The 12,409-nt window shown below is 41.9% G+C and overlaps 1 protein-coding gene across 1 annotated transcript; it reads left to right on the top strand.

The window, feature by feature from the left end:
* The first annotated feature begins 1,336 nt into the window (after window positions 1-1,336).
* On the top strand, window positions 1,337-11,736 carry ADORA2A (adenosine A2a receptor). The gene is made up of 3 exons (XM_069964067.1): window positions 1,337-1,446; window positions 4,269-4,820; window positions 10,344-11,736. Exons 2-3 carry the CDS (start codon window positions 4,477-4,479, stop codon window positions 11,161-11,163), a joined length of 1,164 nt encoding a protein of 387 aa, XP_069820168.1. The 5' UTR covers window positions 1,337-1,446; window positions 4,269-4,476; the 3' UTR covers window positions 11,164-11,736.
* The last annotated feature ends 673 nt before the right edge of the window (window positions 11,737-12,409 follow it).

The following is a 12,409-nucleotide window of genomic DNA, read 5'->3' as shown; positions in this document are numbered from 1 at the left end:
GCAATGATCAGCCGACATGCACAATGTTGGCTGATCTTTGTCTTTTAACATGTTGAAAAAAATTACGATAACAACGGTCTGCTGGCCGTGTAAAAAGAGATCGTCTAAGGAGTCCCTCCCCCACCCCGATCTTACACGCTCACTGTTGGTGTGTAATAGCGTCAGCAGCTCCTCCATATTGGCCTGTGTAATAGGGGCTTAAGGGCCCTATTACATGGGGCGATTATTGTGCGAATTATTGTTATATCATTCGAATTTATATGCTAATCGTTTTGTGTTAATGCAAGCAACGGACCAAACGGTTCAAAGGACCAATGAGAAAATCGTTCATCATTCATTGTTAATCGTTCGCTGTAATTCCACAATTGTTCCGTGTAATTGCACATGGTTCCCTCATTCGCTTGTATTAGATGGAGTAAACGGTCATAGTAACCATCGTAACTAACGACTATCCTTCTCTGTATTATGGTGAACGATTTCAGGTTAGCGATAAAAGATCTTGTTTACGATCGTTTATTGTTAATCGTTAAAAATCGCTTCATCTAATAGGACCCTAATTTTTTTTATATTCATTTGTTCTATTGATCTATGCAAAGTTTGCTGAAATTATGCTGCGTTTACACGGAACGATTATCGTTCGAATTTACACGATAACGATCGAATTCAAACGATAATCGTACGTTTATACGCAGCGAACGATCAAACGACGAGCGAGAAATCGTTCATTTTGATTTTTGAACATGTTCTTAAATCGTCGTTCATCGTTCGCAAAAAATTCGCAGGTCGTTCCGTGTAAACAGTCGTTCACCGATTTTACCTATGTGCGAGATAGGCTTAAGCGATCGCAAAACGAATTTTCCGTACGATATATCGTTCCGTTTAAACGCTGAGCGTTATAAAAAGAAAATTGTTACTTCGAAATCGTTAATCGTACGATCGGGCGAATTATCGTTCCGTGTAAACGCAGCATTACTCTCTTTACTGTATATATCCCCTTTATGAGTCGTTCAATGGTTGTTGCCGAATCGATACAAAATATAAAAAAGTGGAGTACATGTGAAAATACTGAACCGTCGATGCAGCGGACGCAGGAAGGCAGGGGATCAGTCACAGCCAGATGAAAGTTTGTCCCTTTTGTATTTTTAGCAAAGTCTGCGCTGAAAATATACACATCGGCATAGGAAATTGAATTTGCATATGTGTGTGAGAGAAAAAGTGTGTGTGAGAATGACTGGCAGGAGAGACAATGTGACAAGGGAGGGAGGGAGCTGGGAGGGGGATGGAGGGAGTCAGACCAAGGGAGGTGGAGAGACACACAACACTTTGGGGAAAGCCAGCAGCAAAGAGCAAAGAAAATGATGAGTCCATGAGACTGACCACTACCCACATAATATCCTATTACTTCATACTGCGGACAGTGCCAGCAACCTATTTTTCCCCAACAAGGTAAGAGGCTGCTTGTTACATGTTACATGGTTGAGTACAGTACATAGATTTTTATTGTACTTTTATGAAGGATATAATAGAACCATTAAAAGGTTCCCAGAGCTGATATGGACAGTAGGAGTACAGGATAATTTATAGCGATGGTTCTGCTTTAGGTCATGGTCATATCTTTTTGGTTTTGTTGGGTTAGTATGATGTTATTATGGTATATCAGATTGCGATCGCAATTCGGTGTCGGTCAGAACAGGAATCCAAAGTTTGATGAAAGTAGAAACATGTCTGGTTAATGTGGAACTGAATGTTCTAGGTTTAGACTGGTAAGGAACTTGTAATGTGGTTGATATAAATTTTTTTGGAATGATAAATGTAAGTTAAAGAGTCATTGTTTCCTTCTTTCAGTCACTATTACTATTGATTTATATAATAATAACCTAATAGGTTGAAATTCACCTATATTAAATAAACTGTATACAGTGGCAGAGTCTGTTCAGCTCCTATCAACCTATAGCCTAGGCATGATGAGGAAAATGTGACACATGATGAGGTGTATGTGACGCATGATGAGGTGTATGTGACACATGATGAGGTATATGTGACGCATGATGAGGTATATGTGACACATGATGAGGTATATGTGATGCATGATGAGGTATATGTCACACATGATGAGGTGTATGTGACACATGATTAGATATATGTCACACATGATGAGGTGTATGTGACACATGATTAGGTATATGTCACACATGATGAGGTGTATGTGACACATGATGAGGTATATGTGACGCATGATGAGGTATATGTTACACATGATGAGGTGCGTGTGATACATGATGAGGTGTATGTGACACATGATGAGGTGTATGTGACGCATGATGAGGTATATGTGACGCATGATGAGGTATATGTGACGCATGATGAGGTATATGTTACACATGATGAGGTATATGTTACACATGATGAGGTGTATGTGACACATGATGAGGTGTATGTGACACATGATGAGGTGTATGTGACGCATGATGAGGTATATGTGACGCATGATGAGGTATAAGTGACACATATAGTAGGATAAACTTTCCGCCACAAGTAGAGGGGTCATCTTGGGCTTAGTCCTTATCAGTAAATGATACTGTTACAGTGGGTGAGGCTATGAGGCTAGTGTTGCTTAGCCGCTCCTGACTATGCGAAAGCTTATTGTACCTAATTATTACAAGCACTGGCTATAGGGAAGAAGATGGACGACCTGTCTAGAAAGGAATACGTTCCAATTAGTTTTGTTTGGATTTCTGATAAAGGAGAAGAAAACAAATAGTTCTACCCGGTCCATTGTTTTTTTTTTCTTTAGTTTTTTTCCCTGATGTATTTACTGGATACTGTAGTGACTGTAGGATGTTTATGTAGTGGTGTAGAGTACGCATGTGTACTGTGTATTGAGGGTTGGGTGTGTCATTGTGGACTTCACTGGGCTCTGGGGCGCAGCGATATATTTTCGTGACCCGTGGGCCCTTGCTTACTCATAGTGTATCTGTGTTGTGCACCTGTCACAGAGCTGGGGGTGTATGAGTGGTTTCTACTGATAATGTATGCGTAAGACTAGCAGGAGCATGAACATGAAAACACAACCCGAAGGCCGGATACACACACACACACACATTTTTAATTTTTTTGCCCTTGTGAAAAATATCATTCATTTTAAGTGTTTTTACAAGAATTGTTGGTGATGTTTTTTTTGTTTATTATATTTGTAACATTTACAGAAACGTATGCGGGGGGACCAAAATAGTAGCATGTCTAGACCATGCTGTGTTTTAGGAAGAATAAAAATACAAAAAAAAACCCCACAAAAAGCATTGTTTTATAGATCTCTTTAGACTTTTTCTAACAAATTTTGCCACATAAGATGGTGAAACCCCCCCATCATGAAGAAAATGTTACTTTGGGGGAGTATGCATGTGAGTCACCCCTAGTGATGGCTTATCCCCATAAAGTTCAATATCCCTTAAAGGGGTACTCCGGCAAAAAAAAAAATCTTTTAAATCAACTGGTGCCAGAAAGTTATATGGATTTGTAATTTACTTCTGTTTAAAAATCTCCAGTCTTCCAGTACTTATCAGCTGTTGTATGTCCTGCAGGAAGTGGTGTATTTTTTCCAGTCTGACACAGTGCTCTCTGCTGCTACCTCTGACCATGTCAGTGATTTTCTATGGGGATTTGCTGTTGTTCTGGACAGTTCCTGATATGGACAGAGGTGGCAGCAGAGAGCACTGTATCAGAATGGAAAGAATACACCACTTCCTGCAGGACATACAGCCGCTGGTAAGTATTGGAAGACTGAAGATTTTTAAATACTGTATTTTTCCTGCGTATAAGACTACTTTTTAACCCAGAACTCAAAAGTCAGGGGTCGTCTTATACGCTGGGTGTTGAAAAGCTTCGGTACCAGACTGGAGAATCTGCAGTCGACGCATACGGTGGGGGGAGCTAAAAAAACGTTCGCATCTCCACTGTATGAAGGGCAGAGCAAACTGCAGGACAGATCCCACAAGAATGAGTTTGGCTTGGCGGCCACTTATCTAATGCGTGTGGCCATTTAACCACATTTAAGCACTGCGTTAATAAATCAATAATACATTTAGTTCCTATTTCCATTGTTATGTGTGATGTTTTTATATACTTAACATTACATTACATTGCCAAGTGTCCTTTGAGCTGTTAATATACCTATGGCGTTAATATACTTACCGTGATGATGTTGCTGTGTGTACTAAAATACTGGTGGAGTACTTTCCGGTTACTAACAGTAATCCTCTCTCTGGCAGGAATTGGGCTCCGCTGCATTGTTCTTACATAACCAGTATGGACCGCCTGTGGATTTTGTGTAAAGATGGCTCGACCTGCTCCCAGGACTGAAACAATGTAATAGCTGACCAATGTCTGGAGTCCAACCGCTATACGACAAAGAAAGTGAGCTGCTGCAGAAATGACTGATGAGGCACCAGCACTTCTCTACTCCATGCCAACTTCACCATGTTAAAAGGGGGGTTCGAAACAGAGGACCTGATTTACATAGTCCTAGAGGTGGCCATTGCCATTTTGGCCATTCTTGGCAACGTGCTGGTGTGCTGGGCCGTGTGCATTAACAGCAACTTACAGAACGCGACTAATTATTTTGTGGTATCCCTGGCTGCGGCAGATATAGCGGTGGGGGTGCTGGCTATCCCATTCGCTATCGCCATCAGCACTGGATTCTGTGCTACCTTCCATGCTTGTCTCTTTATCGCTTGCTTCGTCTTGGTGCTGACGCAGAGCTCCATTTTCAGTCTTCTGGCGATAGCCGCCGATCGTTACATCGCCATTCGCATTCCACTCAGGTAAGAAAGCCTTCGAATATAGATTTGTTTAGATAAACTATACAGTATACTTCCAAATCCAAACAATGCTTCCAATCTGTTTCTCTTATGGTTCTACTAGGCATTTCTCCCACTTAGCCAGTATCCTGCGCCACATTGATGAGGGGCAACACCCTGAAACAGCTGTGTGTGGATGGTTATCTGGCCTTGGTTTTTCCCTTGTCATTACAGTGACTTATAGGGCCACTTAATATGGTGGTTTTGGTGGCTTCCATACAGGAGCCACCCCTTGGCTGAGTCCTTCTCGGAGAAATATCTGGCTATTCCTGTGTTTTGAGAGGCTCCATGGGCTCTTCTTTTGCATATTCATGTTTCCCAGGGGGCAATGCACCTAGGATTTCACTGCATTGAGCGCTTTCACTAGCAGCCGGCAGTGTTGTCGTTTGGCTGGTCTCCCTGAGATCAGCAATCTGTTCCATAAGACAATGTAAGATGACCTAAAGACACCCCCCCCCAGAAAAAAAAATCCCACATATACTCACGTTAATCAATCATGGTGTAAAGTGAAACTGGCTCAGTTGCCCCTAGCAACCAATCAGATTCCACCTTTCATTTTTCAAAGAGTCTGTGAGGAATGAAAGGTGGAATCTGATTGGTTGCTAGGGGCAACTGAGCCAGTTTCACATTACACCATGTTTGATAGATCTCCCCCCATAAGTCCTTGAGATGACCTTTTCCGTCAAATATTCTGGTCAGCTATTTCTTAATTAAATTTTTTTCTAGACAATGGGATCAATATGGTAACGGTTCTAGCCCCCGGAGAGGATGTCGGTCTCTCCCTGTACAGAAATCTGACTATTTCTCTGGACGTACACTCCACTCTCACACGTGTATATCAGTTGCAACCCAGAAATAAATGTTACCAAGGAACAGCTGAGTAGATATCTTAGCAACTTGACAAAAGTGGCGATCTCTTGGACTTAGGCTCAGTTCACCCCGCTGTCATGGTTTCCATTTTGGCAATTCCGGACCTGTGAGACGACAACAGACAACAACGTGTCTGATGGAATTTTATATATCAGGATCCGTTGTGGTGTCAGTCATATTAAGGGGAAGGATAGCAATTCCATGCAGCGCTATTCTTCCGAGCCAATCTGATAGAGCTACCGATGGAGGTTACAAACAGTAGTGTGAACACAGCGTTTGGACGTTTTTATTAGATGTCAGTCAATTAATGACAAATAAAGACAGTTATTTAAAAACATTGGCATTTGTTTTAAAATAGCGTCCGTTATTTGCTGTTAAATGAGGGCCGTACAATAAAAATGGCCATTATTTTTACGGTGTGTGGACATAGCCTTATACTTATGTTTGTTATTTTATTCTGTTTGCATTCTGTTTACCTCAAGGGCAAGGCAACTGAGGTGAATGTTTAAGGGGGTAATTCCACTCAAAACATAACTTTTGATATGTTGCTGCCCATGATGAGACTAACAATTCATTCCATACTTGTTATCTATTTAGTCTCCTTCCCCCAGTTCTGAGTTGCTGCTTTCTGCTGAAAACACAAAAATTTGTGCGTAAGCTTTTCTCTCTGTCTCCCCCTCCTTCCCTTTCCTACTGAGATGGCTGATGTAAACAAGTCCCTGATTGGCTTTATCTGTAACATTGTAGCATCTTTGTAATGCTGGAAGGGTTAATCACAGTGAGCTCATTAGCAACTTGACCTCAGAATAATGGTGGTTTTACACGGAGCGATAATTCGCCCAATCGCACGATTAACGATTTTGAATAAACAATTTTTTTTTTATAACGATCGGCGTTTAGACGGAACGATACATCGTACGGAATATTCGTTTTGCGATCGCTTAAGCATATCTCACACATAGGGGAAATCGTTGAAAGACTGTTTACACTGAACGATCTGCGAATTTTTTGCGAACGATCAACGACGATTTGAGAACTTGTTGAAAGATCAAAATGAACGATTTTTCGCTCGTCGCTTGATCGTTCGCTGCGTTTACACGTACGATTATCGTTCCAATTCGGCTGTTATCGTGCAAATTCGAACGATACATCGTTCCGTGTAAAACCACCATAACCCTCCTGGCATTACAAAGAAGCTACAATGTTGCATATAAAGCCAGTCAGGGACTTGTCTACATGAGCTGTCTCATAAGGGAGGGGGGAGGAGGGGGAGACAGAGAGGAAAGCTCACACAGATTTTTGTGTCTTTAGCAGAAAGCAGCAGCAAAGAACTGGGGGAAGGAGACTGAATAGATAATAAGTATGGAATGAATTGTTGGTCTCACAATGGGCAGCAACATATCAAAAGTTATGTTTGAGTTGAATACCCCTTTGAGCAGAGCTCCATATTATGGACAAAGATCTGTTTAAGGCCTTGTTCACACACTGTCTAAATGATGGCCTTTTCTTGGATGGTGGTCATTTAAAGGAAAATATTGTCCGTTATTACACAAATAATGTAATGTTTTATAAAGTAACAGCTTCTATAATGTCACTTTTTTTCTTGTTATAGCTTTCTTTGTGTCATACAGGACGATATGTGTGTGTGTGTATATATATATATATATATATATTTCATATTTATTGGCTGCACATTTAGGTGGGATTTCACATAACATAACATAACATAAGTTCAGGCCTATTTATTACTTTTAGTCTATTATTGCCTGGATTTAGTGTCGGTCCTGTGAGTTTCTGACTTTTGCCCTCCTTGCAGTGTCATGTATGTGAAAAGTGTTTATTTTTACTCCCCCCAATATACACATATATTCGTGCTATATATACACAACAGAGCTGCATATAGAGTTTCTTGTAAATGCTTTATGGTTGTTATATATATCATGCATACACATTCTATATATAGGCTTTTGATCCCAATTTTATGATAATGTAACTGGTGCAATTTTCCAATAACCTTTCCATATGACTCACTCTACTGCTCTTAACAACCATGTAATGCAGAATAATACACTTCATTTGTCTTTACAGCCAGGGCTGGAGGTCATATGATTGCTTGCTTCTGGCTACATGCGCCTATTATACATTTACAGGACTTTTTTTTTTTTTTAACACAATGTTTTTCAGTTTTATGGTGGGGTGCTCCTTCATGAAACCAACAAAAATCTTGTACCTTGTACTTTTTATATGCAATACTTTCCAAGGCCACGTTCACACGTTGTATTTTTGCAATAAACAACGTCCATCATTTATTGACAGCGATCCATTACATGAAAGTGTATGGAATAACGGCCATAGTGTATATACCCTGTATACACTACGGTCGTTGTTCTCTGCGGCTGTACAAAATGATTGCTATGTTTATTTTGAACGCCATTGTTCATTGAACAGTGGCCGTACAAAATAGCCTGTGCTCACAGTGTAAAGTACAGCTCTCGGCCGTACTTTACACTGTGGTCTTTGGTAAATTGGAGCCAAATGTGCCCGCATTCCAATTAAAGTCAAGTGATGTTCATCTGTTAGATACGGCAGTATTGGCCAAGTGAACATGTCAGACATTGGCCGATGTTCATACCCCGTGTAAACATGGCCCAAAACTTGGTTCCATACTCTGCAGCACTGAATAAAGAAGGCTAGTTAGATGGCCGATCTCAAGTATTTTGGCAAGATTTGCAGAGATCCAAATGTGTCCGTAAGTTTTCGATAACTGTTGGACAGACGTTCACTAGTGAACTCGGAGTGTTCATTGACTTAAAGGTTGTCCATGATAATTTGATGATTGTGGATCCTGCCGGGGCTGTGGGGTACATATGTCAGTAATGTAGACTTACCTGTCCCACTCTCCCTCAGGTGCCAGATTTCCGGCTGCCCGGTCACTGCCTTTGTCAATGTTTTGGTAAAATCCGGCAATGTCCCGCTCCCTCCGGAAATGGGTAGTCAGCATAAATCCTATGTCGACCAGCCATTTCCGGAGAGAGCAGGACATCACTGGATGCTTCCAAACCACTGACAGTGGCAGAGAATGGGTGGCTCGAGATCCAGCAGCGGAAGGAGAGCAGGACAGGTACATTTCCATTGCCAACATCTCCCCTGCAGGATCCGCAATTATCACATTAATCCAGACCAGTGCTTCTCCATTCCAGTCCTCAGGCCTCACCAACAGGTCATGTTTTGAGGATTTCCATAGTATTTCACAGGTGAGATAATTATACTCAGTGCATCAGGTATTATCACAGGTATGGGCTATGGGATAGCCTCAAAACATGACCTGTTGGTGAGGCCTAAGGACTGGAATTGAGAAGCACTGATCCAGACAACCCCTCTAAGTCCTTTGGGGCCCTATTACACGGAACAATAATTTTCAGAATCAGGTTGATTCGGTAGATTATCGCTCTGTGTAATAAAGACAACAGTCAGCCAATGTCAATGATCGGCTGATTGTGTCTTTTGGTCCTGCCTACCTAAAATTCATTGGGCACCAACTGTGTATCGCTACGTGTAATAGCAATGCGCGTCTGACGGCTCATAAATGTGTAGAGAAAATAATAAAGTTTATACATACTTGTTGAAGCTCCCTGGTATCTTCCTGGTTTCTGCCCGCAGCCACTGCTAGAACTTCTGAGCCAGTTTCTTGGCTGCTCAGCCAATCACTGGCCGAGATGGGACAGTGCCACAGCCAGTGATTGGCTGACTGGCCTGTGACTTCAGAAAGTGGCTCTGCAGTTCAGTGTGTGTATAAACTTTATTATTTGACACTAAAGGCAAGGGAGGCATTGACATTGCTAATGATGTCCTTGCAGCCCTTGCTTCACGATAGTCGAGTCGGGGAATAGGCTCTTGTTTACATCAGTGATCGGGCCCTTACACGGCCCTTAGTCTAAGGTATATGGGTACCTTATGAGGCAGTCTGGCCTCCCCTTCTGTCTTCCATTGGGGAAAATATAGATTAAGCATGTTGGATTTTAAAATTCTTTTTCCCCCCAAAGAAAAAATCTCCTGCCAGAGGGGTCTTATGGCTTGTTCTCCTTCCATTATTGAATTAAAACATGCATGATCAACCGTGACATAATAAATAATAGATATTGCACGTGTATGGCCAGCATATGGCTAGACAATGTTTTCCTCGCCCGGGTCGTCTAAGTGTATGTTTTCTAGACAAATAACTAAAATGATCATTTTTAGGATATCGGATAGCTACATTACCTGGTGAACAGATTTTGCAGCCACATACATTCGGAGCAATTGTGGTTAGGGAGAAGTCTATGTTTTTTGCAGGTCCCCAGTGACTCCATACCAGATGTTAGTTTAGACACTGTCACCTCAGCATGGAAACAGACGTGTTCCAGCTGTTATCCCACGGATGGGAAGATTTTGCCATTTCTGTAGCAGGCAGAGAGAATTCCCAGGTTGTCTCCCCTCTCTGGCCTGACTTCCATCTTATCTTCCATCTTGTCTTTTAATATCTTTTCCCCACATCTGGTATTCATTGTTGTACCTAGAACTGAATTGTTTATTCTATAGTCCAACTCTGTATACTTACATCTCTTTTTGTGTTCTCAGATATAACAGTCTGGTAACCAGTCGAAGAGCCAACGTGATCATTGCCGTCTGCTGGTTGCTGTCCTTCGTCATTGGCCTTACTCCCATGCTAGGCTGGAACAGGAAGGATTTCGCAGCCGAAAACTCATCTCGATGCACCACCCCAATGATAGAGTGCCTATTTGAAAATGTTGTGACTATGGATTATATGGTCTATTATAATTTTTTTGCATGTGTATTGGTGCCACTACTGCTCATGTTGGGCATTTATTTGAGAATTTTTATGGCAGCCCGGCGGCAGCTAAAGCAGACAGAGTTAAAAGTGACATATGGTGAACGCTCACGGTCAACGCTACAGCGAGAAGTTCATGCAGCCAAGTCTTTAGCTATTATCGTGGGCCTTTTCGCAATTTGTTGGTTACCCCTACACATCATTAACTGCTTTACTCTTTTCTGTAAGGCCTGTATGCGCCCCCCTCTATTACTCATGTACTTTGCCATCCTGTTTTCTCATGCTAACTCAGTGGTGAACCCATTAATCTATGCTTACCGCATACGCGAGTTTCGACTTACATTTCGGAAGATCTTGCGTCAGCATATTTTTGGCCGAACGCATTCTTCTCAAACGCGTACAGCCAGCGGCAAGTCTTTAACCTGTGGACCCGATGCAGTTTCGGGAATGAACCGGATTAGTTTCAATGGCTGCACGGAAATCAATGGCAGTAGCTGTAAATTGAAAGAAGCCTGGCATCAAAATGGGTATCCTACTGGGGAAAAAGTTGACCGGACAGAAACTCAAGAATCGGAAATCCAACAGAAAGAAAAGCTGATACAGTCTTGAAATTTACTTTGAACACAGACATTAACATGTTGCGAACCGAGGCAATGGTGGACTTCTCAAAGTGAAGATTACATTGACTTTTTATTGCTTAGATATGTTTTGACACTCATTTATTTATTAAACTTATTTGCAAAGTAGATGTGGTTTTTGCACCAGATCACATGATGTTCTTACGAGCAGGTACAGATTTCTATATTCCAAAATGTCTATTTGTCTACAGACAGACACTTGAATATCTTTTCAGTATTTCTTGTAACCATTATGCTTACTGATAAGTAAATATTGTGCCGTTTATAGAGGGGTTTCCTCTGCAGGGTACCCTTTAAAAGTTTGTCTTACACTTTCAGTTGCTGTTGGCTGAACTTGTCACGTTGACAATGTCATCTGGTCTGCTGGCAGTATGTCATAGAGCAAGAGGAGCTGAGCAAACCAAAGTAAAGTTTTGTGGGAAAAGTTCATTTATTCATATAAATATTTGCTCATTATGGACTAAGTAGTCAAATGGGTGGTCGTATTGATTGACAGCTATCTCTGTATTACTGTGCATATAGAGAGAGCTGTCAATCACTAAGTAGGACAAACCACTAGAGATGATCGAGCATCGGAAAATCTTAGGTTCTATTGAACTCGAACCTTTTCGAACTTTCCGCATTTGTTTCCCGGTCCATGGGAAAGAAGGAGAAAGCACGGTAGGTAATAGGCTGAATCTTGGAATTCCAAGCGTTACCTGGGCTGTCTCCTCCTTTCTTACGGACCAGAAGGCATCGAAAATGAAATGTGGAAAGTTCAACAAGGTTCGAGTTCTAAGATTTTCTGACGGTCGATCATTTCTACATACCACTTCACCCAGAATGTGCAGATTTACATGAATAAAGGACAAGTTATCCTGAAAAGTTTCCCGTAAAAGCTCCTCCTGCTCTATACTGTAATAGCTACAAAGTCTGACTTCTTCCCCCCCCCCCCCTGACTGCCCCGACCCCCCCCCCCCCCCCCCCCGATTGTTTGTTTTGAATAGAGCTGTGGGTATGGCATGTGACCCTGGCTCTTTTTATTCTCTATGGAGCCGCCGGAGAGAGCAGAGTACATCGCTCGGCTCTTTTCGGCGGCTCCATAGAGAATGGAGACAGCTGCAGGTCATGTGCCACCATACCCACGGCTCTATTCAAAATAAACAAGCCAGGGACCGATCGGGAGATCACCAGGGGGTACGAAGGTTGGTCCCCCCGGGATCTCTTATTGGTCCCCA

Source organism: Dendropsophus ebraccatus, chromosome 3 (genome assembly GCF_027789765.1).
Source record: "Dendropsophus ebraccatus isolate aDenEbr1 chromosome 3, aDenEbr1.pat, whole genome shotgun sequence".
Lineage (NCBI taxonomy): Eukaryota > Metazoa > Chordata > Amphibia > Anura > Hylidae > Dendropsophus > Dendropsophus ebraccatus.
The sequence above is the reverse complement of the archived record's forward strand: the minus strand, read 5'-3'. Positions and strand labels throughout refer to the sequence as shown.

Coding starts and splice junctions, on each gene's coding strand:
- ADORA2A (XM_069964067.1), top strand. CDS start 4,477: ATGTTAAAAGGGGGGTTCGAAACAGAGGACCTGATTTACATAGTCCTA. Junction 4,821..10,343: donor GCCATTCGCATTCCACTCAG/GTAAGAAAGCCT, acceptor TTGTGTTCTCAG/ATATAACAGTCTGGTAACCA.